Genomic DNA, 24,959 nt, shown 5'->3' on the forward strand with positions numbered 1-24,959 from the left:
TCAGTTGACGGAGAATGCTGCCACAGTTTTGCTGTGAAGCTCCAGCAATGGTTGGTGGGCAAATAAACTTCACCTGACTTTCCATCAGCACGAGCGCGAGTGGGTTACTACTGCAGTTTCCTTTTTAGGTGAACGGGTCCTTTAAAATAAGGAATCGAGTCATCTGAGACGAGTGTTGTGAATACCATTTATTAGAAAAAACATTGTGTTTAACATCTTTTGACATCTCTTCTGACATCCTGTGTGCTCACAGCGGTGGTGATGAACCTGTGCAGGTCAGCCAGGACGCAAACAGGAGCGAACAAGTGAAAACAAGGACGCAATGTAAACTGGGAACCAAATCAACTGGTTTAAAGAACAGAAGGAATGGAACATTTTCTTATAAACATATAAAACAAAAATCCTTTCATCAAGGCGTTCACTGAGCTGGGCAGAGTGAATGTTCACAGCCAACTTAACTCGCACCCAAATAAACTCTGAAGAGGCACTGAAATCCACGTACCCAGTGAGGTACAGTATCCTAGCAGCGCACACACACACACACACACACACACACACACACACACACACACACACGCTTCATTATAATGAAATACAACACTCCGTCTTTTATCATGCACACAGAATGCAACTGAACTCTGTCACTTTGGTCAGATAAATGAAAACAAAGAGTGAACTGAGGTGGGTGAGGAGTCCTGCTGATGTGCGTCGTCCGTCCTTGGCTGGAAACTTTTCTCGTTCATTCGGACGCTGTGTTGACTGAGAGAGGCTGCAGCAGAGGTGCAACACAAGGCAAAGTGGTGTTTTGCCACTCAGGAGGAGGAGGTGGGGTAGGGAGGAGTAGGAGTAGGAAGAGGAGTAGGAAGAGGAGTGGGAGCAGGCTGTATTTGAACAGAGTCTGTGTTCACACTGAAAGCAACAAGTGGCCAGAAGTGCTTGAACTTTCTGCTGGGAGGTTAAACTGTGTGCTTATTGGCTGTTGAAGGCCAACCAGGTTCTGTGCTTCTTAGCTTAGCTTAACTACCCATGTCACCTTTTCATATACTTTGTAGAGGGACTGCGAGTTCAATCAATGGACGCTCAGAGAGGAAGTTTTTCAGTGTGATAGTGTTTGAGCTTGGTGTAATGATAAATTAGGCCCTTGTTGCTGTAGGTGTGAACACAGCAGTGGAGGAGGGAGTCAGTGCAGCCTGGCTCAGGCAGAGGGTGACGGTGTGTCGGGGTCCGGCTCGTAGTGGTACGTGGCCTGAGTGTGGCTGCCGCCCTGCTGCTGCTGCTGGTTGCCGTGGGCCAGGCCGTGTGCCGCCTGACTCGGACTGTCCTGAGCCTGCTGGTTCAGGCCTTCGTAGCCCTGCGATAGCTGAGGGCCAGCGTTGCTCTCTGGCCCCTGGCCGAGCGGCAGCTGGTAGGGGTCGTTGACGCCTGGTGGCTGCGGCAGAGTGTCCAGCTCGTCCACCTGCGGCCCTGTAGGCTGCATGACCACCAGCTGGTCCTGGGGAATGTCGGCGGCGGCCGCAGCCAGGTTGGTAATGGACTTGGACTTGACACACTGAAAATCCACATGGCGGCTCTTCCCTTCCTCCTTCTCCCAGGACATGCGGATGAAAGGACGCTGGACGTAGTTGTAGATGACCTCTGGACGACCTCCAGGACGCCGCTTCACTTTCTCTTTATAGGTTGGATATCCTGAAGGAAACAAAATGACACAAATTAACAAAATACATTTGACAATTTGTGAAATCTGCTCATTTCCTTTCCTGCCAGGTTTGATGTGAAGATGGACACCATTCATGTCTGTACAGTATATATGCAGCAGGAGCTAGCAGATGGTTAGTTTAGCTTATTACAAAATGGAAAGGGGGGAAGCTGCTTCTTCTGAACACATACAGGCTTAGTCCTAAGGAATAAAGGTTAGGGTAAACAGTAAACAAACATTGAAGGAGCTTTAACAAGAAAAAAGAAGTTTACATGTGAACATGCTGTTTGATGTGGTTTTGAAAGAAACAGAGAGAATGATTATTTGACAACAATCTCTTGTCCTCTATGGAAGTCACTCACTAACATGTTCAATCTCATTAGTTTATATCCATCTATCGTTTTTTAGGGGGGTCGGACTATTTCTTGGCCAGCTCCAGTTACCAGGCAACGGCTGAAGGCTTTGGGAAATGATCCTGGCTGGGAAATATTTGGGCACATGATCACCTGTAGAACTGCAAATTATTCATTCAAGTATTTTAGCTTTGAGCTACTGCTCAGGTTTGACATTTGATTAAAAACACACTTTTAGAGAGCCTTTTATTGGTGTTGTGGAAATTCTTGCATCAGAGCCAGCCATTAAGACTTTCACGGTGTGCTGACATCATCCCTGGTGTGTGCACATACACAATAAAGCCCAATCATGTTAAAAGTTAAAGGTTTCCTGCTGCGGCCCTAGGGGAAAGTTCCAGTATTCTTGGAACTGCTGCCATGACCCAAAACTGATCTTTCTTCAGCACCCTTTTGTTTTTCAACTCAGCGTCTGATGGTGTTGTGTTCGCTACAGTGGAGAAAACAGCTGAAGACAGAGCTCTATGGAAATCAAAGGGTCAGGGTCTGAAATGTGTGCTCTGATCCGTACTGCTGTAAAATGACCCAGATAATTCATCCAGCGTCCTGCCTCCAGACTAAATGAGCATGCTGTGAAATACAGGAACATCTTCTCTGCACTCTTCACTCTACTGATGGCCAGTAAGCTCCAAGTTCATCATTCTCACTGAATACTTTCTTCACATTTGGAGAATACGTGAAAAACGAAAACACTTTGAGTCAGTCAGTACCTTCTATTCCCAGTCGGATCTTCTTCAGTCCTCTGTCCTTCAGCACTGATTTGGCCACGTCTCTGTTCTCGATGTACTTGAAGAAGCGGTACAGTTTGGTGCTGTAGATGACTGTAGAGGAAAGAGGGACATTCAACACCTGAATCCACTGCACAACCTTCAACCTTGTTTGAAGATTCTGAAAAGGTTTCCTGATTTCCCAAAACAGCTGGTCAATGGAGTTTCAAGTAAACGTTATTAAAACAGGAAGAAATAGTAGATTTGTATCCAGCTGCAGATCCGCTGGGGCATCGTTACAGAAACGTCCTGAATATGAAATCCTACTTTATCTCAGTTTAGGATGCATCGTGTTACAGAGGGATGTTTCCCAGCGTTCTTTAGGAATAAATCCTATCTTATCCTAGACAGGATTGTAGCTATTATCAAACTGTCCTAACTGAAGAATTTGGCTTGACTTCTCCTACATTCATAATTACTACCAAAAGTGGCAGCACCACTGGTTAAGTCTGCGGCAATGACAGTGACAAGGGGAACAACATGAATAACACATATACCAGATTATTGAAAGGCATGACAGGATGAGGGCCCACTGATGAAGAGTTCACAGTTAAACTTAAGACTCTTTAAGCAAAGATAAGATACAAGGTCTGAGATAGTATGCTATGCTAAGGAATTGGAAGTAATAGGAACATAGGATTTTATTTTAAATTTAAAAAACAGGAGAAGCATGAAATGTTCCTGTTATGAGGCCACTGGTGAGTTTTTACTGCAGTAACATGGTGTATGTGGAACACAGTGCAACAGTGTGACTCATTGATGTGAGAGTTTTTGGATAACAATGGAGCTCTATGACACAGACAAATGAATACACAGACAATATTTGTTAGGAGATTCATTTTTTAAACAAACAAAATATATATAATCACCAGACTTATCCTTTAAATCATAGCTTCCCTCCTGCATGTTCTTATTCTTTTTACTGAGATTCTATTCAGCCTGAGGAGAAAAAGAGTGCTTGCTTCATCTGCAGCAGGTGGGCTCAGACATGACTGAAGGCCCGTCAATGACAAAAAGTCTTTTGGAGGTTTAAAAATGTCAAGATTGGGCGTTGAGGCTGACATATTGTATCCACAACCTGAGCAGCTGGGTTAGATAGGTATATATAGTAAAAATAGTACGATCAGCTCCAGCATCAGTTATGGTGGAACAATCTTACTCTGTGAGTATTCCTCTCCCATCTGTGGCGGGTACTCTTCATCCCAGTCCACCACATCGTCATCAGTCAGCACCACCACGTGACACTCCCTCTCTCCACTCTGAGCACTGGCCACCATCAGCGGCAGCACCATCTCCTCCAGGTAACACTCAAACTGACGCCGGGCCCCGTCGTTAGAGAGCTCGTGCATCAGGGCGCCTGGGGAGGGGGGGGGATACAGGACACTGCTGGGTCACGCTCTTCCTACAGCACCTAGGGTGGCCATGTGCTGTTTTAAGTTTGAGAAAAGTTATGTGCCTCCATGGGAAATTAAATAAGTGTCCATCCATCCAATCCATTCAACTTTCAGACTTGAAACTGAAATTTCATGTATACTGTTAAGTAGCTTGAATAACTTACTGTTTGTCCCCCAATAATGTTTCCATTCAAAACACATCACAGATTCTGCATATATTCACACTGAGGAAAACGCACATGTCCAAGCATACAAGGAAAAAAAAACCTCAAAATACTGTCAACCCATCAAGGAAGTGGTCATTTGTGCACTTGGCCACGCTCATTTCAATTACAATTAATAAAAATAATAATAAAAAGCAGGACTGAGGAATGAATCAGTTATTTACTCTTAAAAAAGGCTGCCTCTTGATTCAGAAAAGTCAAAAACCTGAAAATTAAAACCCTGTTCTTGCAATCATAATCCCCATTAAGACCAAGCTGTATGTTTCCTATAGCTGAACCAACTGGATGGTGAAATGTAACAGATATAAACATGTGTCATGTTTACACTGGAAGCTAGGCCACTTCTTAAGCTTTGGTAAGAATGGCTCAGTGTGAGTAGAAAGTTGTTTCTATTTCAGCTGATAATGGATCATTACAGACACTGTAATCAAGTAACAAGCAGTCACAGGGAGAAAATCATGTATAGATCTAAAAAATGTTGATGCATCAACAATTGCTCTCTGAATATCTGCCTCACAACACACCTACATATTATGTGTTTGAGGATTTTGAGTGTAACAGTCATAAAGGTGCTACAGAGCCTTTTAAGTGTATGTTTTGTTTGTTCTCGTGCATGTGTATAAAGTCGCACGAGCATATGAGTCATGTGATATTACACTATTTCACTGATCAACAAGCAGCGTTAATGCACCAAGAATTGCAACAATGCTGCCAAAAAAGGGAGAGAAGAAGAAGACAGTGTAGAAAATCATGATTGGACATAGTTTGAGCAGGCTGAGCTACTGATTACTGAGTACTATTGAAGTAAGGAATGACAAGGTAATCAATACCATTGTTCTACTCTTCTCATTCATGCATTGTTCTGAAAGTAAATGCTCTTGTATCTATAACTGTCATTGTAAAGTATTTGAGCTCAGTTTACACACAGGAGGAGATATTACCATAGTAATATTACAGTATGTCTTCTTCAGACCAAATCATCTAGCTGTACAGCTGATGATGTTCACACAGTACTGCACCACTTATGACCTAAATATTACCTGTGTAGAACTGCTTAGACATATTAATTGTAAGTAATTTCAGATATAATGAATCTCTGAATGTAAATTAATATACAAACAGAAAACACGTTTTATATGTGCAGCCTTTGTGTAGCTCTATCCAGAACAGAGGAGAATTTAGGTCAAACTACAAAACAATAACAGAAAAAACACAAAAAGCAGCAACTAAAGATGGAAACCCCTGAAAATCACATATTGTTGGTAAAAGAACAGAACCTGCTCTCCTTATTTTTGTTCATACACTTACATAACAAGCACTAAATCTTACAGCTAATCATGACCTACTTAGAGTCTGACACACACACACTAACACACGAACACAGCAGCAGCAGCCTGCGAGCTGCTCCTCCCACACACTCACAGACACAAACAAGAAGCACAAACGTGCACAATAACAGCACTTATGTCAAAAAAACACACATAGACATGATGCATCATTGAATGAATGTACGCAAACAACACTGATGCAGACAAACGGCAACATCAGCCTGTCTCCATACACTAATCATGGATGTACTGTGCCTACTTTTAGCTCTGACTGCTCTGCTATATTTACAGTCACAGCTACAGTAATGTCACCATTCTGCATATCAGCAATATCACTGACTTATTACTGCCAACTGATTGCTGATGAAAATAAGTTTGAAGCTGTCTATACTCATCAAATATGCAGTGATGTGACACATTCTGTAATAAAAACAAAACAGGCAAAGTCTATTTGTGTTCCTCACTAATGCACTTACACAATAACAAAGACAACGATCTGAGCTCCACACTCACCAGCGTCCAGCAGCTACATCAGTCTGCAGCTCTGCTCACTTCGCAGAGTAAATATGACAGTTAGAGCTAAACAAGCAGCGTGTACTCACTGAGGTCTCTGCACTTGATGGTGCTGTAGTTGAAGGAGATGCAGAGGTAGTCACATGCCTCCCTCAGCTCGGGAATGGAAACGCCATCAGGGCAACGGATAATCCCCGACTTGTAGTAATCCTGCCATTTTCAGCAATGCACGCGCACACACACACACAGGAAGACACAGGCAGAATGGCAGGCATTCACGCGCAGGCATGGGAGAAAAAACAAGACGCCATTATTGATGCCGCTCCACTCACACTGCCGCCAGAGACAGAGAGAGAGAGGGGGGGAGGGGAGGGGAGGCTAGGAGAGTGAGAGGGCGGTGATGAAAATAAAATCCACCAGAAGTCACAGGAGAGAGAGAGAGGGAGAGAGAGAGAGAGAGAGAGAGAGAGAGAGAGAGAGAGAGAGAGAGAGAGAGAGAGAGAGAATAGAGGAAGGGGTGTGGAGAGCAAATGGTGATGAAAGCAAAAGCTAGCAACGTCACTTTCCTCTACTGCTCCAGTTCCCCTCCCCTCCCGGACTCTGTGCAGCCTCCGTCAACTCTGACTCTCAGTTTGTACTCAAACACTGCAGGTTCCAACACAGGCACCACTCTTACTCCTGTCCTGTCCTGTGCTTCACTCATTCAGTTGTCTCCTTGGGTTTTGTTCAGTCCCTACGTACTCATGCCAGAATACATTATGCCATAACCACAATCAAGCAATTACTCTGTCTTTGTGAGTGCATCACCAAAGGCCTGGGGTGAATGGAGGGTTTTGCACTTGCCACAAACAGTTTGGGAGCCACATATCAACAAACGCTCACCAGGAATGCTTTCAGGAATATTTTGTATTCGCGCTGGAGGACTAAAAGATAAAATCTGTTCCAATGAGTTTGAAACTGTGAAATTAATGAATGAAACAGCCATTTGAAGCTGACATTCAAATAGTCTTTCTTGGGAAAATCTAAACTCAAAAGTTGTTGTTTTTAGCCCTAAAGATATATTCACCACGATAAAACAACTTCTAGATACGATAAAACTACATAACTATTGCTGCTACAATTAATCAGAATTTGGTTGCAACAAAGTATAAACTAGTGTATATATGTACTTTTTTGTAAGTAAAAGAGTTTTATCAGTTAGAAATGATTTATTGTTATTAGTTTACATATTGCAAATTATCCTTAAGGTGTCTTGGATGTTCAGTATAAATGCCAATCCAATGGAATGAAATGACTCCTATGCTTACGGCCAAAATGATTTCAGCAATACAGTGTTCAACTGTATATAGATCAATCAATCTCCAAGTCATGTTGTGATGACAGTAGTAATTGAAATGAAAATGCAGGTGAGCATTAAAAACCCTATAAACTGTAACAATACTGTAAATATTATCTTCTATAAGAAGTCCGGTCTTGAATGAATACTTCATTCGACATTCAAAGTTTATTCTTGACCTCGGAAACAGTAGATGACAGAAATACCTCACCACCACCTTTTATCAATCCAATCTCATGGGCACTATCAGCAGACTGCTGTAGATGAATTCACAGGCTTTTCATCCATGTTGGATTTTCATGACAACTGGGCAAATTTGATATGATTGACACCTAGAAAAACAGCTGATAAATGGATCTTGTGGTGAGACGGCTTTCTAAAATACTTCAGCTGTTTGTGTGTTGACTCAGGTTTTAGACTTTTTCGTGTGGCATTTTGGACTTTATTTGGCTGCAAGCCCCTTTCAGGCACAGAATATGTAACAATGCATGCTACATCCATTCATGTGATGCTGGATCAGACGGTGAATCAGTTTCCTTAGCGGTTTCTTAGCTCAAAGGGGTTTTTGGGAAGGTTTTTCTTACTTGAAATGATGGTCTAAAGAGAGAGGTTGTCCTGGACTGTACATAATGTAACGGCTGTAATGTCATATATGATTTTTTTTTTTGTTTGGCTATAAAAATAAAGCTGGCTTAATTTTTTCTTGTCAGTCAAACACAAGTGATTTTTTATGTTCCTTATGGCTGTATTGAGACATGCCAGGACATTTATAGAGACACGTGTTAAGGTGATATCTGGCAGGTTGTGCTAGTGAGGGTGAGGTGACACCTCTGTTGAATTCAAGCAGTTCTAATATGAAGGAAAAAGGATGCATCACTGATGGATCTTAATACTTATGGAATGACCTTCCTTGGCGATCTTAGGTGCGAGGGACGCTTGCTCGACCTCACTTCTGGGGAATTATCAATTTTAATTTCTCAGTTTCACCATTTAATGTAGGCAGCACTTTTTTCTGACACAAGCACTGCATATCAACACACTAGGGTGGGAGTTGTTTCATTTCTATTTAAGACAGCATTATGCTGGATATTCATTTATTCGTCCATGAACTTGGCACAATTTAAACTTGGCTCATCAAGTCTTTCATGGTTTATTCAATTGATTTGTTGTCATCTACTTTCATACTTGCATAACAAGGTGCATGTCTGACAGGGGCAACACAGTAGGGAGGCAGACAGGAAGTGTGGAGGACAAGAGGGGAATGACGCACAGGAACGGCTGGCAGCCAGATTCCAACCAAGTTTGTTGCATCCTGGACCACATACTTTCAGTTGTACTATGTGGACTCTATGGTACACTATAAGGCTGTATTTGTAGTGGTGTTGTATTAGATTATACTGGGAGATTTTTAAGAGAAGCAAAATATTCTGAACACATCACAGTATCAAGTGATTCAATTCAACAACCCACACTATGATGACCGTAGGGCTAGGTAACAGATCAATATTTTTCAATCAGTATACATTATCATTATCATCTTGATATTTCACCATGTATTGTCTGAGATTTGGGATATGGTTCTTATCACGATATGACATAAGTGTTGTCTTTTCCTGGTTTTAAATGCTACATCACAGTGATGTCACTTTCTGAACTTAACAGAGCTTTCTGCTGGTTCTAATAGAAATCCTGTGTTTTAAATATCCTATATTTTTTCCAATCACAGCCTTAACCACTTTTTCAAACACATGATTGCATAAAGGATATTACTGCATGGGCTCAGAAACATTCCATTAAACCAAGTGATTGCATGTCGACATTTTACACAGCTTCCAACTTTTTTTTGAATCAGGGAATGCACAGCTAATCTCATAACTTGGAATTTTGATTAGAAAACATAACTAAGAATGAAATGAAATTGGTGGTATCTAGTCTGGCAAAAAACTTCATGTGGTGCCAAAACTGTAGCTGAACTGAAAATTCCAAACAGAAGGAGGGCTTCCACATAAGACTGAGCTGAACTCCCCTGCCGGTACAAGCGGCAGTGATGGACCAATGGAGTGGAAGAGAAGAGTGGCAGAAAAAGGAACAGCCACAGAGATAGGGAGAGGTGGTGGTATGAGTATTGTGAGACATCTTGAGTGTAATATAAATGGAAGGATGGGGGAGATGGGTAAGAAGTGAATAAAACATGGGAAATGCAGTTAATGTTTCAGAAAGGTTCTGAACCCACTGTACCATTGACAGAGGAGGGAGGAAAGAAGGACAAAATGATTAGAGAAATAGGAAGAGGGAAGAAGAACGGTGTAGGAAAGAGGGAAGGAGCAAACAAAAAAAGAGAATAAACAAGAAAAAGAAAGAGTATAGCCAAGTGTGATGAGGAAAAGGCAAAGAGGTCGAGAGAGAAGACATAAAAAGCATGAAGATGGGAGGGAGAGATACAGTATTATACAGAACAAACATTGGCAGAGTGTATAGAGCTGTTCTGAGCTAAAAACGTCAGAACGTCACAGATGAAGACCTAAACTCAGCACTCACCAGAATGGCTCGGAACACAGTGGAGCTGATCCCGTCAGCCACCTCAAACTCTCCTTTTTCATTGGGCCGTGTGAAGTTGTTGTCCCGCCCAGAACCAAACATCCTGAGAGAAAAGAATACAACAGATGAGATCATTGTTGCTGTTGGAATCACGGTCTGATCAGCTTCAAAACTGGAACAATGCAAAATTCTGAAGACTCTGAAGCTTTTATACTTTCTTGTAATCACAAAAGAAAAAGGTTTGGCTTGAAAATGATAGTCGTCAAAAGAACTTCAATAAAGACATACTAAATCACAACAAATCTCCATTTAAATGGCTGTGCTGGGAAGAAAAATGGTCCCAACTGATTTCATGGTTTATTCATTACAGAAAAGTCTATGTGAATTATTTGGCATCAACAAATTATTAATAACCAACATTCACACATTTATATATACACCACATACCACCAATAAAACACCATCTGCTGTTTTATTGTTAAGTGGCAAACACTAGACCATTATTGAGGGAATTGGCTGCATCAGAACTGCATTTCACAGGGTGAACACTGAGGTCAAATTTTGCAAGAAGTCTGCTGGAATGTTTTGGGATATGAGAGGACACTAAATAGGGGGAGCTGTTCTTTCAGCACCAACACAGTTAAAGCTTTTAGCTTCAGGGAATGGCAGATGGTAGGTAGAGTGAAAGGAGAAAAGATAAAACATCCAAAATACATATCCTCTTTAGTAAAGCTTAAAGGGAAATAATAATACTGTTATTATTATCTAATAACAGTATTATTTATCATCATTATTAATGGGAATTAATAATACTGTTATATACATCCTGGAGTATGGTTTTACAGTTTATATCTAGCTGTTGCAGCACACTGTCCCCAGCAGCAAGATTTGAAAACTCACATATCACACTCAACTATTTCACACTTCACACACACTTCAGTGGCTTACCCTGCGCATATCACTGCAGCCATTTGCTGCGTGCCATTCCCTCTCTCTCCCCCTTCATTCCTGTCTATCAATACTGTCCATGAAGAATACATGTATTCATACCGAACCATCATGGCATAATGAAGTCACTGTTTTGTGCATGCAGTCACACAAAAAATATATTTGACTCAGTCACACTACTGTGAGACCATATGTCAGTGGGTGAGATTATGCTGGTTTTGATCCACACTCAATCCAGTAAATGGCCTAAAATCTGCTTTCCAACTGCTATTAGGTATCAAAAGCAGAAGAGGAAGGCACTGGTGCTATATACTATGGCAAGCTCAAATGAGACAGCGGCACTAGAGGACCAGCTTGCTTCTTTCAAATCAGCCGTGCGGGAACATTTTTGAGAGCAAGTGGTGAATCAGTTGAGGACGGAGGGTCTGCGTTGTTTGAAAGCTGTATACGAGTGGAAACACATCGAACATGTTAATGCGTTTTAAGTAGAATCACCCAGATATGTGTTTTTAAGCAGCTTCTAGATGTCGATGCCGACAGAGCCAAATTATTGAAGCCAAAGGCATTTATATGATGTTTTCATTTATTTTTAATTAGATCTGCATTAAATCATGTATGAGTATGTTGTTTACTGCTTATCGCACCACAGGATGCATCAACTATCTCAGGTGGCAGCAAGTGTAGTTTGGAACAAACTAACTTAGACCGCTGTGTGATGCAATCAAATCAAAATAATTGTTTGGACTGAACTCATCCTGTACAATGACTTCTGTGTACTGTTACTACCTTACCACTGGCACTGTCAAATAAAGCATAGAATGACAAGCAAGAGCCAATTGGCAATTTTGACTCAGAACTGTAAGGCACCGTAAATAATTCATCCACCATGGGCACCTATACATATGTACATTCAATTAATGTGTCAGTCATTACCTGCCCAGCATGGTGTTCGGTTGAGCTGTGAAGATGGCGGGATCCACCACAAATCTTGTATTGTCCACAATGAGCGTTACTCTTTCTCCCAATCTCAGTCCACTGCGATGCCCCTCTTTACTGCTGAGGTCATACACATAGATCATATCACACAGTCCTTGGCCAACTGTCTTGGAGTGGTGCTCTGCTCCAGGAGGAACAAGAGCTCGAGGTATGTGTCCCCCGATCATGGCCCCTCCAAAATGGGAATACGGAAGAGAAACCCTGGGAGGTCGTGGACTGGAGGATCTTGAGGACGAGCCTCCGTCGCCACGTTCACGATCTGAGGGAGAGGAAGACACATGAACACCACTGAAGCAAGTGTTCAGTCAAATATGCTGTTACAAAATGGAGAAGAAACAATGACTTGGCAAATCGACTCCGACTTTTCTTTTTTTTCCCCTCTTTCTTTTGTCCTCACCATGCTGCCGAGTGGGAGAAGTAACATTCCTGATGCAGGGCGTCAGCTGACTCTCCCCTCTCTCATGGGAGGAGTCACGTGAGCGGTCGCTGGAGCGTCGCCGTTGCTCCCGGTAATGTTCTGCTCCTACTCTCTCTCTTGCTCCTCCAACAGCACCATTGCTGGCCCCGGCCCCGTACAGACTCATGGTGCTGACCTGCTGCGTGTGATGGTTGCAGTCCAATACTGACAAGCCACACTGTCGGTCACTGCTGGAGAGATGAAAGCACAAACAAAGTCAAAGTTATGAGCATGTCTTCACTTGGAGAACTTGGAGTGACAGTGCTGAATGTCAGTCAATGTGTTGTTCAGACTGCACTGATCAATATTATTGGTGATATTTGGTGACACAAGAATATCAAGTGGTCTCACTTTGAGTTTTAGTAAGAATAAAAGATGACCCAAAGGTACATGACTTCAGATGCGTCATCAAAATAGGCAACAATAATAACCTCCAAAATATTGTATGTTACAATTCAACGCATGGTTAGTGTAATCCAAACCTCGTGATGCACCAAGACCGCAAACTGATTTGACTTACACCATCAACGTACAGTCAAGTTAGTGCACAACTTCAGGCGGGGTGTGCACCAATGCTTTTTGCTTAGCAGCTACAGTGAAAATTTCAGCTTGAAAAGGGTGGAACTAATGTAATTTCAAATCAGTTTGGAACCTTGAAACTTGGAATACACAGGACGAGTGGCAATGAGCCACTTCATTTATCTTTTTCCTGTTTTAAAACATTATCACATAAAAACTTGACAGATTTCTACCAAACTTGGATGAAAGGTCGAAGCCAAGAATAGACTGCATTTTGGTGTGGATCCAGATAAAGGGACAGTTTTCTGAAATATTGGAAGAAACGTTTCTACATTTTCAGGTGTTTTCTACGTGTCATCATATATAGTGGCAGACATAAGAAGCTACTGCTGGATATAGAAGAGACAGTCATTAAAAAAACGTAACTACCAGTCAACTGTGTCACAATAGTTAAACATCATCAGACAATTCAGCAAGCGGAAAAATCTTCTGTGACGCCAAACTTCAAACTACCATAAAAGTTTTAACGTCAACTCAAGGGGGGTGACATTACTCATCAGAGAAACCAAAGCACTGATGCATGATTTCCTGCAACAATGAGATAGATTACCCGGAGCTCAGATTAGATCCTCTTTAGGCACACTCGCACGCATAGTTGTGCAAAAATGGCTCAGGGGTAAAGGGTTTCTTTTTAGCGTGCTGAGCTGAGGAACAAGTAGAGGGCTGCAGTCAACTCATGTGAACCCTTTACAGCGCCTGAGTGCTGCAGAAAAAGGGCCGACGCCAAACTACCAAACACTCAGCCTGCAGCCACATACACAGAACCCAGCATCCATTAGAGAGTGTATCCACGTGAAACAAACTGAGTGAGGGACAGGACAACACACGGAAACAGTTTGCTTGTTCCTCAGACATTTTTTGACTGATGGGTTAACAACCACTCCAGCCTTGGAGCGAGTGATGCTTCCTTGAGTGGTCTGCTGTAATTCAAGGTTTTTTCCAGAGACAGACAAACAGCCCTGAGAGAACTGTTCTAATATCTGCCCTCCATTTCAGAAAGGACTTAAACACACAATCTCATGCACACATTAATGCACATATACGCACACACTTGAGTAACACTCAAAAAGTTATGTGACTAGTTTAACTCTTTTGACATTTCATCTTTTAGTTTGTATTGCTAAGAACATCAAACAGTCCTTTTCCATTCTGTTACTTTCTCTGATGAAAAGTTTTATTCAGCCAAGGCTGTAATTCAATAATGCATGGGAACTCAAATGCATAATATGCTATTGACTCTGACAGCTATACAATGCAGTTACAAGTGGGGAAATTTTTAAATATATGAAGATCTGAAACTAAGAGAGAAAGTAAAGATGGAAGGGGGTATTAGATATAGAGCTGCAACAACTAATCAATTAGTTGAACTAAAGAAAATAAAACTATTTTGATAACTGAGAAGTCAATTCAGTCATTTTTCAAGCAAAAGTGCTGCAGCTTTCTACTAAACAACTGAAGAAGATGGGGACATGTTTGAAAACTTACAGCTCGTCCAGCATAAGTCACCAGGAGCCCAGAGATACCAAAGTGATTTGAAACATGTTATTTACAATGTTTTTAAAGCTGAAAGCTTCACTATAGCTGCTAGGCTAAAAGGGTGTAAAAAACATATTTTCAAATCCATTTGAGATCTCAGAGGCTTTGGAAGACTTGTATTACACTGTACAAGCTGTATGGAGCCATTTAATGTTTTTGGTTGTCGTTTGCTCCAAGTCCCCAGCTACTTCAGTTGTGTAGTTTTGCTGTGAAGCTCCAGCAACTACAAAACTTCACCTGTCTTTCCATCAGCACAGGCGGGTTGATAGCGACTGACAGACATTGATAATGCATTTTCATTTTTTGGTGAACTGTTCCTTTAAATGTAAGAACTTGTTATTTTTTACTGTCTTCTTTGGACTGAATCTGTTTTTTTTTCTAAACAGTATATAACAAAATCACACATTCAGACATAAATATCAGGTAAATGCACATATTCAGGTGACATGCTTCAACTACAAGTAGCCAAATGTAAACGTGTGCTGATATAAGAAAGGGAAATTAAACCAATTCCAGTCTGGTGTATCAAGATGAATTACATTCCTGTAACTGTGTTGATGAATGTATCCATTTCACTTCTACTGTGACATTGCTCCTGGCTACCTGATCAATAACGTTGAGCTTATAGGGCAGAAACACATTTAGATCTCAGTAATGAAGAGAGCCTTGCTCTCTTGAGAGGAGCTGATTTGAAATATGATGATGGCCATCTACTGTCGACCGTGGAATCACAGAAGTGGAAAATGGGAGCAAGGAGGGTTGAGTGACTGAAAGAGGTCTTTTTAAAAAAAAAAAATCATAAAAAGGAAGTTGGTGACAGAGCCAGAGTACACCCTTCTATTCTGCACAGCACATGACCAGACACACAAAAACCCCCCACGAAAACATAAAACGCTGAACTATCTCATTGAGTCACACAAATAAATAGAAATCAAGTGCATATCAGCTCTTTAAGATTAAATTAGAGGACTTTCTTTTGTTTCCATGCTCCACATCCACTAAAAAGGCCATCAATGTTTTGGCATAGCTTCAAAGGCTGGTAATGAGAGAAGCCTGCCTGGATACTGGCTGACATCTGAACGTGCTGGACAACCAGTAGGTGGGCAGCTGACTAACAGACTGATTGAGTGGCTAACTGGCTAACTGTCTGGGAGGGCAGACCCAGACAGAAACAACTAAGATGTAGCAAGACCAGTCAGGAGAGATGACACTAAATCATCAACAGTGCAGTCAGTGGCTGCACATCACCTTGAATTTCCACAACTGCCCAAGCTACACTCAGTCAAGGTCATAGATTCATTTCCCATTTTTGGTAGATGGCATCTCATCAGTCATGTGATGCTTAAGATTATATCTATAAACACAACACAGAGGATGTAATGTACAAAGGATTTATTATTAATATAGACATTAATAAAATCAGTGCATACAGTGCTAGTTTACTTTTAAATCCTGCTCCAAAGGGTACATTTAAGAAATCAGAGAGGATGTTCTTGTTCTCTTCATAACATGTCAGCTTCACAGTATAGCTGCAGACTCTGGCAATGTCCTTGAAGACAAGGGTCACAACAGATAGCAGCTGAGGAATGGAAGAAATGTGCTCACAAAGATGGGCATTGCACGCTCACACACACAGACACACACACACACACACACAGACACACACACCCTTCTGGTTCATTGTGTTCAGGTGGACCATCTGACAGGCACATAGGATGACTTCCTGCAGCCATCTAACTGACAATATCACTAAAAATTTGAGAAAAATGGCATTCAAGACAACTCATTGAAGGGTATAGAACAGTAGTCAGCGCAGTGGTTCATTCTGACATGCTTATACATTATACTGAAAAGAATACTGTCGGGGGTCTCCTTTCCGAAACTGCCACAATTAAGCAATCTAGAAAGCTATAACTGCAACACTACTGCCTAACAGTGCATGAATGCATGGTATATCTCAAATGGGATTTAAATGCTTGGCAGATATCGGGTAATAATAACTAAAGTGGCCTTCAAGCCAAACAGGCAAGCAGCCAGTGGCCTGACCAGCCGGGTTGAGGGAACAAAAGAACTGAGGAGGCAATATTTCACTGAGGGCAAGCAGCTCCTCTCATCTTTCACATGGCAAAGCAAATCTACAGCAGCCAAGATTTCACACAGCCTGTAAGAACTAGAGGGGGCTAACATTTCACTTGTCTAATTTCCTGTTACTGAGCACCAGCCTCTGATATCACCATTTCCCTTGTTATTTGCTGAATAGATCAATGGCCTATAGTGCTCACAAGCGCTCCACATGCAGGTTCAATGTGATAAATACAAGCCAAGTTCTCCAACCTTTCCAAGACACAATAACTCAAGGCGCCCTGTCAGTCTATTAAAAGCACGAGGTGAGAGCCCTAAGGGGTGAGGGTCCCATCTATTATTTAGGGGCTGCTGACACGACACACAGACGGGCAAAGACAGGGAATCTGCTCTCTGCAGCAGTCTGGGCTGAAATCCAGCAAAAGGATGCTGAATATGTGATTTAAGAATCGAAATACCCCCATTTAATGACAATATGAATAACATCTCATTTTTTCATATATCTTTGGGGAAATATATCAATTTCTCATGTCATGTAACACTTAAGATTACTATTATGTATCATAAGATCAGTATTTGCTCTGTGCTGAGTACAAGGTAGTCTGCCTAAGTGAGTCCCATAATAATACATTCAGAGATCTTCTTTCTAGGACACTAACAGAAATCTTGTATTTACAGTAAATCACACAAAGAGCAGAGTATTGATAGTGTGCGCATGTAGCACAATGACAAGCTAAAAAAATAAAAATAAAACAAAGACAGAAAAAAAAACCCCGCGCTTGAAAGCGGACGTGCACCTACCGGTCGGTATCAGAGGGCCAAGTGAAGACAAAGCAGCAGGGGATGAGCTGCGGGATGACAGCGGCACAAAAGCCTTGCGCTCCTCCGAACAAAGCGGGCTTCCCGGCAGCTTCAGCATCCTCGCTCATTACTTTCCAACTTCATCAGCATCGTTTCACACACTCGAGCTGGACTTTCACTCGCTGGTAAAATCCAATCGCTTCGACCAAAACCTCTAAATGTGTCTACAAGGCGAGGGAGACGTGCACCGGCGAGTCATTCAGAGTCACCGGAGGGACCTTAAACTGTGAATGGCCGCGTGCTTGACTGAATCAGGGCGATGCTGCGTTCACGTGCTGCTCGTAAGCTCCCCCTTCCGAGTGCTGCCTGCACTAAAAGTGCATTTCATGGATGCCGGTTCTTAATAGCGACAACAGATCTTACTTATAGGCCTTCATTGAGTGCAGGATGTATTTAACATTATTGTATGCAGTAGTCCGAACGCCCAACTAAACGTAACGTGGGAAATGTTATGGAAAATACACCAGAATCAAATATTCTTCCCTTGATCACCAGCTCAATCAATTTCTGTTCGGAAGCTGGAGAAACTATGACAAAATGGCCTTTTAATATACAATGTAAAGTTAAATAAATAAATAAATACATACATACATACATACATACATACATACATACATACAAATGTCAGACATACAATGTCATTAATAGCATGTTTTGTAAGGGACATACATAGTTATTTACCCCCCGATCCGATGTTTTCCAGATGTATCATTTGATGTGTTGTTTTAGTTTTAAAAATTAGCTCAAACAAGAGAACAAAACTGGAATATTTCCAACATCACTTGAAGGCAGCACCAAACAAGCCTTTTTTTCTGAAAGACTGTCTGGGGCAGTTTTCCTTCGTTTGAAAACCACTGAAAAGAAAGATAGAAAAATACTAAAATTTAGAATATTAAAAAAAGTTATATGTAGAAAGTGAAAAAACAAAAAATGCTTCATAGAGGCGATTGAAAATGTTGAGCTGAATAACTAGTATTTAAACGAGCATCAGAAGTCCCTATTAAAATCCAGGTTTGCAGCCAATCTGCAACTAGAAATGTAATATTATAATATAGGAACTGGATGACATGGCAATTGGAATATCATAAAATATCTGACAATATCAATGCCTCAATATCAATATAGCAACAATACTGTGGGATTGACTTAGTGCTTTCACAATATTAACAAAACTAATATTAACACACAAAGAATTCTGATAAATGTTGATATATGATGACTAATTTGGTAAAGGTAAGTATCAGAACAAGTAAAACATTCTAGTAAGTTCAGAAAATGACATCGCTTTACTGTAATGCAGCCTTTAAAACCAGAAAAAGACAACACCTGATGTGATATCATGATATCCGAAATATAAGATGATGTATACTCTCGCTCACAATTAGAATAAATATCAATATATAGCGCAGCCCTGTTATAACATACCCTCATGATCAAAATCAAACTGTTTTCCACCATCTTTAAAAGGAGCACTATGTCATCTGATTAACATTTCTTCCCAAAAACAACAAAGATCTTCAGTGACTGATTTCATGTGCCTCAACACACTAAACAGATCAATTCCCTTTGGTTCCATGACTGAATAAATTAAATTAACTCACCTTAGGGCAACACAATTTCATGCAGTTTTACTTTGTGTATATTTGGCAGACCTTGCCACCTTTCTAGCTTCAAACAGTGTTCTGGGAACTTGTTTTCCTCTGAGAACAGCTCATTTATTCAGTCATGGATTAAAAAAAAAAAAAAAAAAGTTTGCATTATTACTTTTTTAATATTTTAAATATTAAAATTCTGAGTTTGTTTTCTTCTCCTAAACTACATAGTGCCACTTTAAGGGCACTGGTAGATTCAAAACTGTGTTCTGCCAGAGGAGCTGCTTGGGCAGTGTCACCTTCTTGACACCAGGGGACTCATTTGCAATCATATAAGTCATGTTACATCAGCTCTTCCAGGCTGGACGATAAGAGGCACATGGCTGAATGCATTTTGCTGTTATGCACTGATAAGACTACTGTAATTTACAGTATGACAAAATCAATTATATTTTTTGCAAAGGCCAATAAGGCCATATCCTCACCACTTCTACATTTCATGGTCCAGATGGAGCCATCAGTAGGTCTCCTCGGGCTTTACTGGAGTTTTAGCTCTTACGATAATGGTCACCAGGAATTCAGTTCATGCAAGGGATTAACCATAAGGACATCTGTCTGTACTACAAACATCGACTCTCTGAATAACATATATCCTCTGGACAACTAGTACTTTGGTGTTTTCTGTAATATCTCCTGTATCATTCATTTCACTCCGGGATGATCGATCGGATTGAATGTGTCTGGTGAATTTAGGGGGTAGGCTAAATAATTAAGATCAGACATCGATCATCCGTCAAGCAGTATGCAAATAATAAAGCCACAGCGTGAACACAGTTTACCTAAAACCTGCAGATACCAGTGACCTACGCTCCTGGGGGTTCATTTAAAGCTGACATCAACACACAGAGGAACTGACATGCCCAGACATGTAAACTGTGACAAAACGTGGTTACATCTGCTGAGCGTTACGTTAGGCTTACATAGCATCCGTGGACGTTAGCTAGCTCAATCTAGACAGAGTGAAACATGACACCGATTCATGAATGTATTGCTAAAGAATTTAACACCACACTTCCTAATAGTAGACCAACGACGGTCACATAAGCTGGATGTAGGTTACATTCAGCAGTTTGTACTAGGTACCTTCTAGCCTACATCTTCGCTCACTGCTGTTAACCAGGTGGTACCAATTAAATGTAATGAACTGACAGTTCTTCTGTTACAAACATAAATGTGGCACAGTTATATACCGAATACATTTACCGCTACTGTGTTTACGAGTCTAACTGTGTAAGTACTTACCAACGATGTCAAAGGCAAAGCGTCAGACAACATCGTGCTTTACAGAGACTTTAGAGCGGTTAAGAGGATTTTAGACTTTTTGGTTAGGCTGTTAAATTAGCGTTAACCGCTAAGCTAAACACCTCGCCAGCCGTAAGGGGCTATCGTTAGCCAGCTAGCTAGCTGAGTCTGTTACCAAGAGTTTAAAACAACTTTCCTTTACCTCCTTTCGTCAGGCTACATTCCGTTTTGAGACGTTTCGCCCGGTTGTTAAGACAGTCTGCTGTGCTATCATTCAAATGCGCGGAAGACAAAATGCCAGGAGTTTTCGTAGACACTACTTCATGAGCTCACATCAACTTGGCTGAGGATTCTTTATTTTGGTTTGGGAGAGTGGAGTTCACGTGAAAACTCGCGAGACAACCGCACATGCAAGGGATGATGTCCTACACTCACCCAGCTGTCTATTCTGTCTTACATTTAGAGAACAATATTACTCATTACCCATTTACAACAATAAAAAAAAAAAACATTTTTTAAAATAAATTACATTTATCACATTATACACCCTTCGCTTATTTATAAAAAAAAAAATTAAAACGGTCTTATACAATGAAACATTGTGTACATATAAAAAATACACATTATGTTTTTGAAGTGCATAGAAGTATTTTTTTTTCCGTTTTACACTAAACATACGAGAGGAAAAAATAGCATCGATAGGTCTGCAATGTAATCACACATATTCTATAAACTAAATGAAATGTACATGAATTGAAAGGCAGGAATGCCCATTGATGAGGGCATCGTCAAATCATAAAATCATAAACGACACAGTTGGTCCAGCTCTCTATCTCCTTCACTAAGCAGCTTTACGAGTGGTTTACAACATTAAACAGAAGTGCAAACAACGGGGAAGCTTTGCCTAGTCAAGGCACAGTTTCCCCTTCAATAGTATCATCAACACCAATATCTATAAATAACATCAAATAAATAAAGTGAAAATGTTTAAATAAACAAAATATAAGTGGTCTACAGTCTTTAAAAATAGGGACCCATTCAGACATCTTGAAACAATTTAAACTAAAAACAGTTACTAAAATAAAAAATAAAAATAAAAATAGTCTAAAGGATGTTGGAAATGTTAGCGCGACCGTTTTGAAGGTCAAATACAATGAAGCACAAATCACGTCTGCTTTGACTTGAGGAGCTTTTCCAAAAGGCTCAACGCGAACTGGATCTCCTCCGGCGTCAGGTCGCTCAGGTCGGGCAGGTCCTCGGGACGCATCCTCCTCCTCGCCCGGCCCGCCTCCTCGCTGCTGCCGCGGGCCGGAGCTGTGTGAATGCCCCGGAGCCTCATCTGAAGCCACTCCCGCCGCTCCTGCACCTGCTTGTGCTCCCCGAGGTTGTGCATGAGCTGGACCTCACTCACCGTCCTCTTCCTGTTCACAGGATCATGAAATAAAACCTACGTTAGTTTAATATAGCAACAATCGATCTGCTTGTAAAACTGATATAATTTGATACATTTAACTTAAAAGAGACAATAGCTAACTTTATAATAAACATCGTTTATAAATGGTAAATGTATTGTTAATGTATTAATGTATTGTAACTTTTGATAAACAGTCACTTAAATGGCTCAGAGAGCAATTCATTATTTGTTAACAGGGTGTCTGTTAACCACTGTTTAGTTAACTATACATTTACCATTTATCAACTGAGCTTACCAAATATCAATTTGGTTTTAAAAGTGGTATCACATGATGAAGTAGTGAAGTTGATCTGAAATTGATCTGAAAGGCCTTTAGATGAGGGTTACCTGAGGGGGCGCCCTTCACAGAGAGCGAAGATGTGTAAAATGCAGAGGGAAATGAACACCATTTTATAGTCCAGATTGCACATGTTGACTTTGATGACCTGTTAAAATCAAAATAAATGAAAAAAAAATCAATATTTTATAACATGAAATATATTGCAAAATATATATAAATAAATAGCTAACTTATTTTTAAAAGTCTGGCCATCAACCTTATGCTGGAGCGAGTGAGCACGCTACCAGACTCAACCAAAGTCCATTCAGTTTTTAGTAAGATATATAACTGTGCATGCACACCAAACATTCAAATATATCCCGAAATCAACATAAAAATGAGGATTAACTAAAATCGACAAATGAATAAACTTGAGTTGATGTGTTTTCGCCAACATCCCTGATGACAAACAAGCTGAACATACCTCTGGTGGCTCCTCTGTGCTCTGTTCAAAGCAACAGTTGTGTTCGTGGTTTAAAGTCAAGTCAGCCTGGTTTGGTGGCTATAGCTCCTAGCACTTATGATAAACACTGGACTCTCCGACTTCCTTTTATAGCCACTGGGCCCAGCCATTGATGAGCTGCCCTCATTATTGCTGTTGATGTCACACCTTCAGCTCCTGGAGGGGGCTGGACAGGAATGACAACACCTCCTTTGAGCTTCAGGCTTTCACCACTGTCATACCAGAGCAAACTAATGGCTGAGCATGATGAACCCAAATACCTTCACACCCACCTTACATGCATGAACACATACACACACACACACACACACACACACACACACACACACACACACACAAACACCAAAATTCCAAACCTTATTATAGGAATACCTGTTTCCCTGACATGAAACAATGGATTTATTGATATTTCTGCAGGGGTTTGGTGCCCAGTGACATTTCATTTCTTCTAACTTTCACGACAGTGTTTATTATCACATTTATGTTTGTTGAAATATGAGTTATTCTGATAAAAGTGAATACAGCATAGGCTATTCAGATACACTTCTTTCACCTAAAGGCTTATACATAAGGCTAGAACTTTCCCAAGCACATCTGAGGTGCAAAAACCACCATTAACATTTTTAATTTTGCATGCTACTATTTTTCCTCTATCTCAGAGTAGTCGGGTCTATTAGTCCCCATCTCAAGTGACCTTTTTTTGTCCGACTCCCAGCCCTCCGGACAACAAAAGCGCCCGCATTTGGATTTATGACTCTCATTGACCATTAAGGAGTTGTCTTGGTTACATAGGCATTTTACTCAAGAATTAACATTGTTTTCATGAGTTCACACCCCGAAAAGAGCTGGCCTGACGTCAGAGAAAACATCCTGAATCAAAAGGGTTCAGGAGGTGTGTCAGTGGGTGACGCTGTTGCCGTCACTAGCTTGGTCATTAGTGGTGTGTGCATGTGCTTGCGTGTCAACTTGAGAATCTCTCAACATCTGGAGAATCCTGACGTAGGCTACCCAGATATACACTTTTCTATTCAATTCTCCAATTTCTATTCAACTGAAAGCGGAAAAGCCATTGGTCATTTTATGCAGAACATATTTACCCTCACATCCAGTGTGCTATCTGGACAGGAGAGTCTGAACATGAGAGGGTTTTTGAGGTTGATACCAACATCAGTATTTGAAAAAAATATGGTATTGATATATTGGTTTATTTTAAGATATTACGCACAGTAAATACATAACACAAAGATGCTTAAAGATTGCTCTGCATCCCAGCAGCCAAAGTAAGTAATGGAGATACTCAGTCTAAATTACATCAAATAAATTTGGCATTTCTGTACTACAGTTTATTTATCTGACAGCATACCACACACCGATCATCTGAAATAGTTTGAGTGTCGTCTGCCATGTTTCTGATATATCTACCTGAAAAACAATATAGTCCCCCAAATAATGTCTTGGTTAGCTGGAATGAGGCTATAGGTTCCACTGTGATAACTTTTGACTATAATCACATATGGTTTTTAAAGGTTACTCTGTATGGGCCTTTTCCACTGCAGACATTTTGACTCATTATCACACAACAAGCACATGTGTTAACAGTACAGATGACACTGCTGTGTTAAGGTGTCCAATTAAGCTTTGACAGTAATGCAGCATGCACAATACCAGGGCCTCAAGTCTGAATAGCGGTGAAATGTAACAAGTGCATTGACTCAAACATTGTAAAACGAGTTGAAAATACTCTGAGTTTTTTCAAATTACATCACTTAATACTTCTACTCCGCTTCACTGCACTTTTTACTCCTCCACATGTTTCACAGCTATTGGTTGTGTTGTAGATTAAGATTTCTAAATTACAAGACATATGATAAGTTTATAAAATACGACACAGTGTTACCCAACAGCATGACTAAGTGAATGAAAAGAGCTTGTACTCAACCCTGCTACAGCAGTGCAGCACTGTTTACACACTACTGCATCAGTGATGATCACTGTAATGGTATGCTGTGGATTCAGTTTTACACTGACACTGGGATATTTTCCTGCATGAGTACTTTGACCTTTGATAACTACAGTATATATTGCCGACAAAACTTCTGTACACTTACATATTTTATTCGGTGCAAGGGATTTACCTGGTGTGA

At 40.8% G+C, this 24,959-nt stretch overlaps 2 protein-coding genes across 7 annotated transcripts; both read right to left on the bottom strand.

Moving 5' to 3' along the window:
* Positions 1-168: 168 nt before the first annotated feature.
* Positions 169-20,918, bottom strand: LOC119024372 (BTB/POZ domain-containing protein 10-like). Of its 6 annotated transcripts, none has more exons than XM_037107118.1 (8): positions 20,560-20,755; positions 12,548-12,798; positions 12,088-12,409; positions 10,207-10,309; positions 6,422-6,542; positions 4,033-4,230; positions 2,817-2,927; positions 169-1,686 (listed from the first exon to the last, which is right to left on the bottom strand). In XM_037107118.1, exons 2-8 carry the CDS (start codon positions 12,732-12,734, stop codon positions 1,196-1,198), a joined length of 1,533 nt encoding a protein of 510 aa, XP_036963013.1. In that variant the 5' UTR covers positions 12,735-12,798; positions 20,560-20,755; the 3' UTR covers positions 169-1,195. The 6 variants fall into 6 exon arrangements, with proteins under 6 accessions (XP_036963013.1, XP_036963011.1, XP_036963010.1 ...); XM_037107116.1 differs by lacking the exon at positions 20,560-20,755 and adding an exon at positions 17,606-17,918 and having other exon boundaries at positions 12,548-12,795; XM_037107115.1 differs by lacking the exon at positions 20,560-20,755 and adding an exon at positions 17,606-17,918.
* Positions 20,919-21,057: 139 nt separating this feature from the next.
* LOC119024373 (parathyroid hormone-like) lies at positions 21,058-22,443 on the bottom strand. The gene is made up of 2 exons (XM_037107122.1): positions 22,361-22,443; positions 21,058-21,980 (listed from the first exon to the last, which is right to left on the bottom strand). Exons 1-2 carry the CDS (start codon positions 22,441-22,443, stop codon positions 21,725-21,727), a joined length of 339 nt encoding a protein of 112 aa, XP_036963017.1. The 3' UTR covers positions 21,058-21,724.
* Positions 22,444-24,959: the final 2,516 nt, after the last annotated feature.

This window comes from Acanthopagrus latus, chromosome 8, assembly GCF_904848185.1.
Source record: "Acanthopagrus latus isolate v.2019 chromosome 8, fAcaLat1.1, whole genome shotgun sequence".
Lineage (NCBI taxonomy): Eukaryota > Metazoa > Chordata > Actinopteri > Spariformes > Sparidae > Acanthopagrus > Acanthopagrus latus.

Excerpts from the sequence above, each read along its gene's own strand:
- LOC119024373 (XM_037107122.1), bottom strand. The coding sequence starts at position 22,443 with ATGTGCAATCTGGACTATAAAATGGTGTTCATTTCCCTCTGCATTTTA. Across the intron at positions 21,981-22,360 it reads TGTGAAGGGCGCCCCCTCAG|GAAGAGGACGGTGAGTGAGG; the intron begins GTAACCCTCATC and ends TCCTGTGAACAG.
- LOC119024372 (XM_037107115.1), bottom strand. The coding sequence starts at position 17,733 with ATGAGCGAGGATGCTGAAGCTGCCGGGAAGCCCGCTTTGTTCGGAGGA. Across the intron at positions 10,310-12,087 it reads CCGAACACCATGCTGGGCAG|GATGTTTGGTTCTGGGCGGG; the intron begins GTAATGACTGAC and ends CTTTTCTCTCAG. Across the intron at positions 4,231-6,421 it reads CATCAAGTGCAGAGACCTCA|GCGCCCTGATGCACGAGCTC; the intron begins GTGAGTACACGC and ends CCCCCTCCCCAG.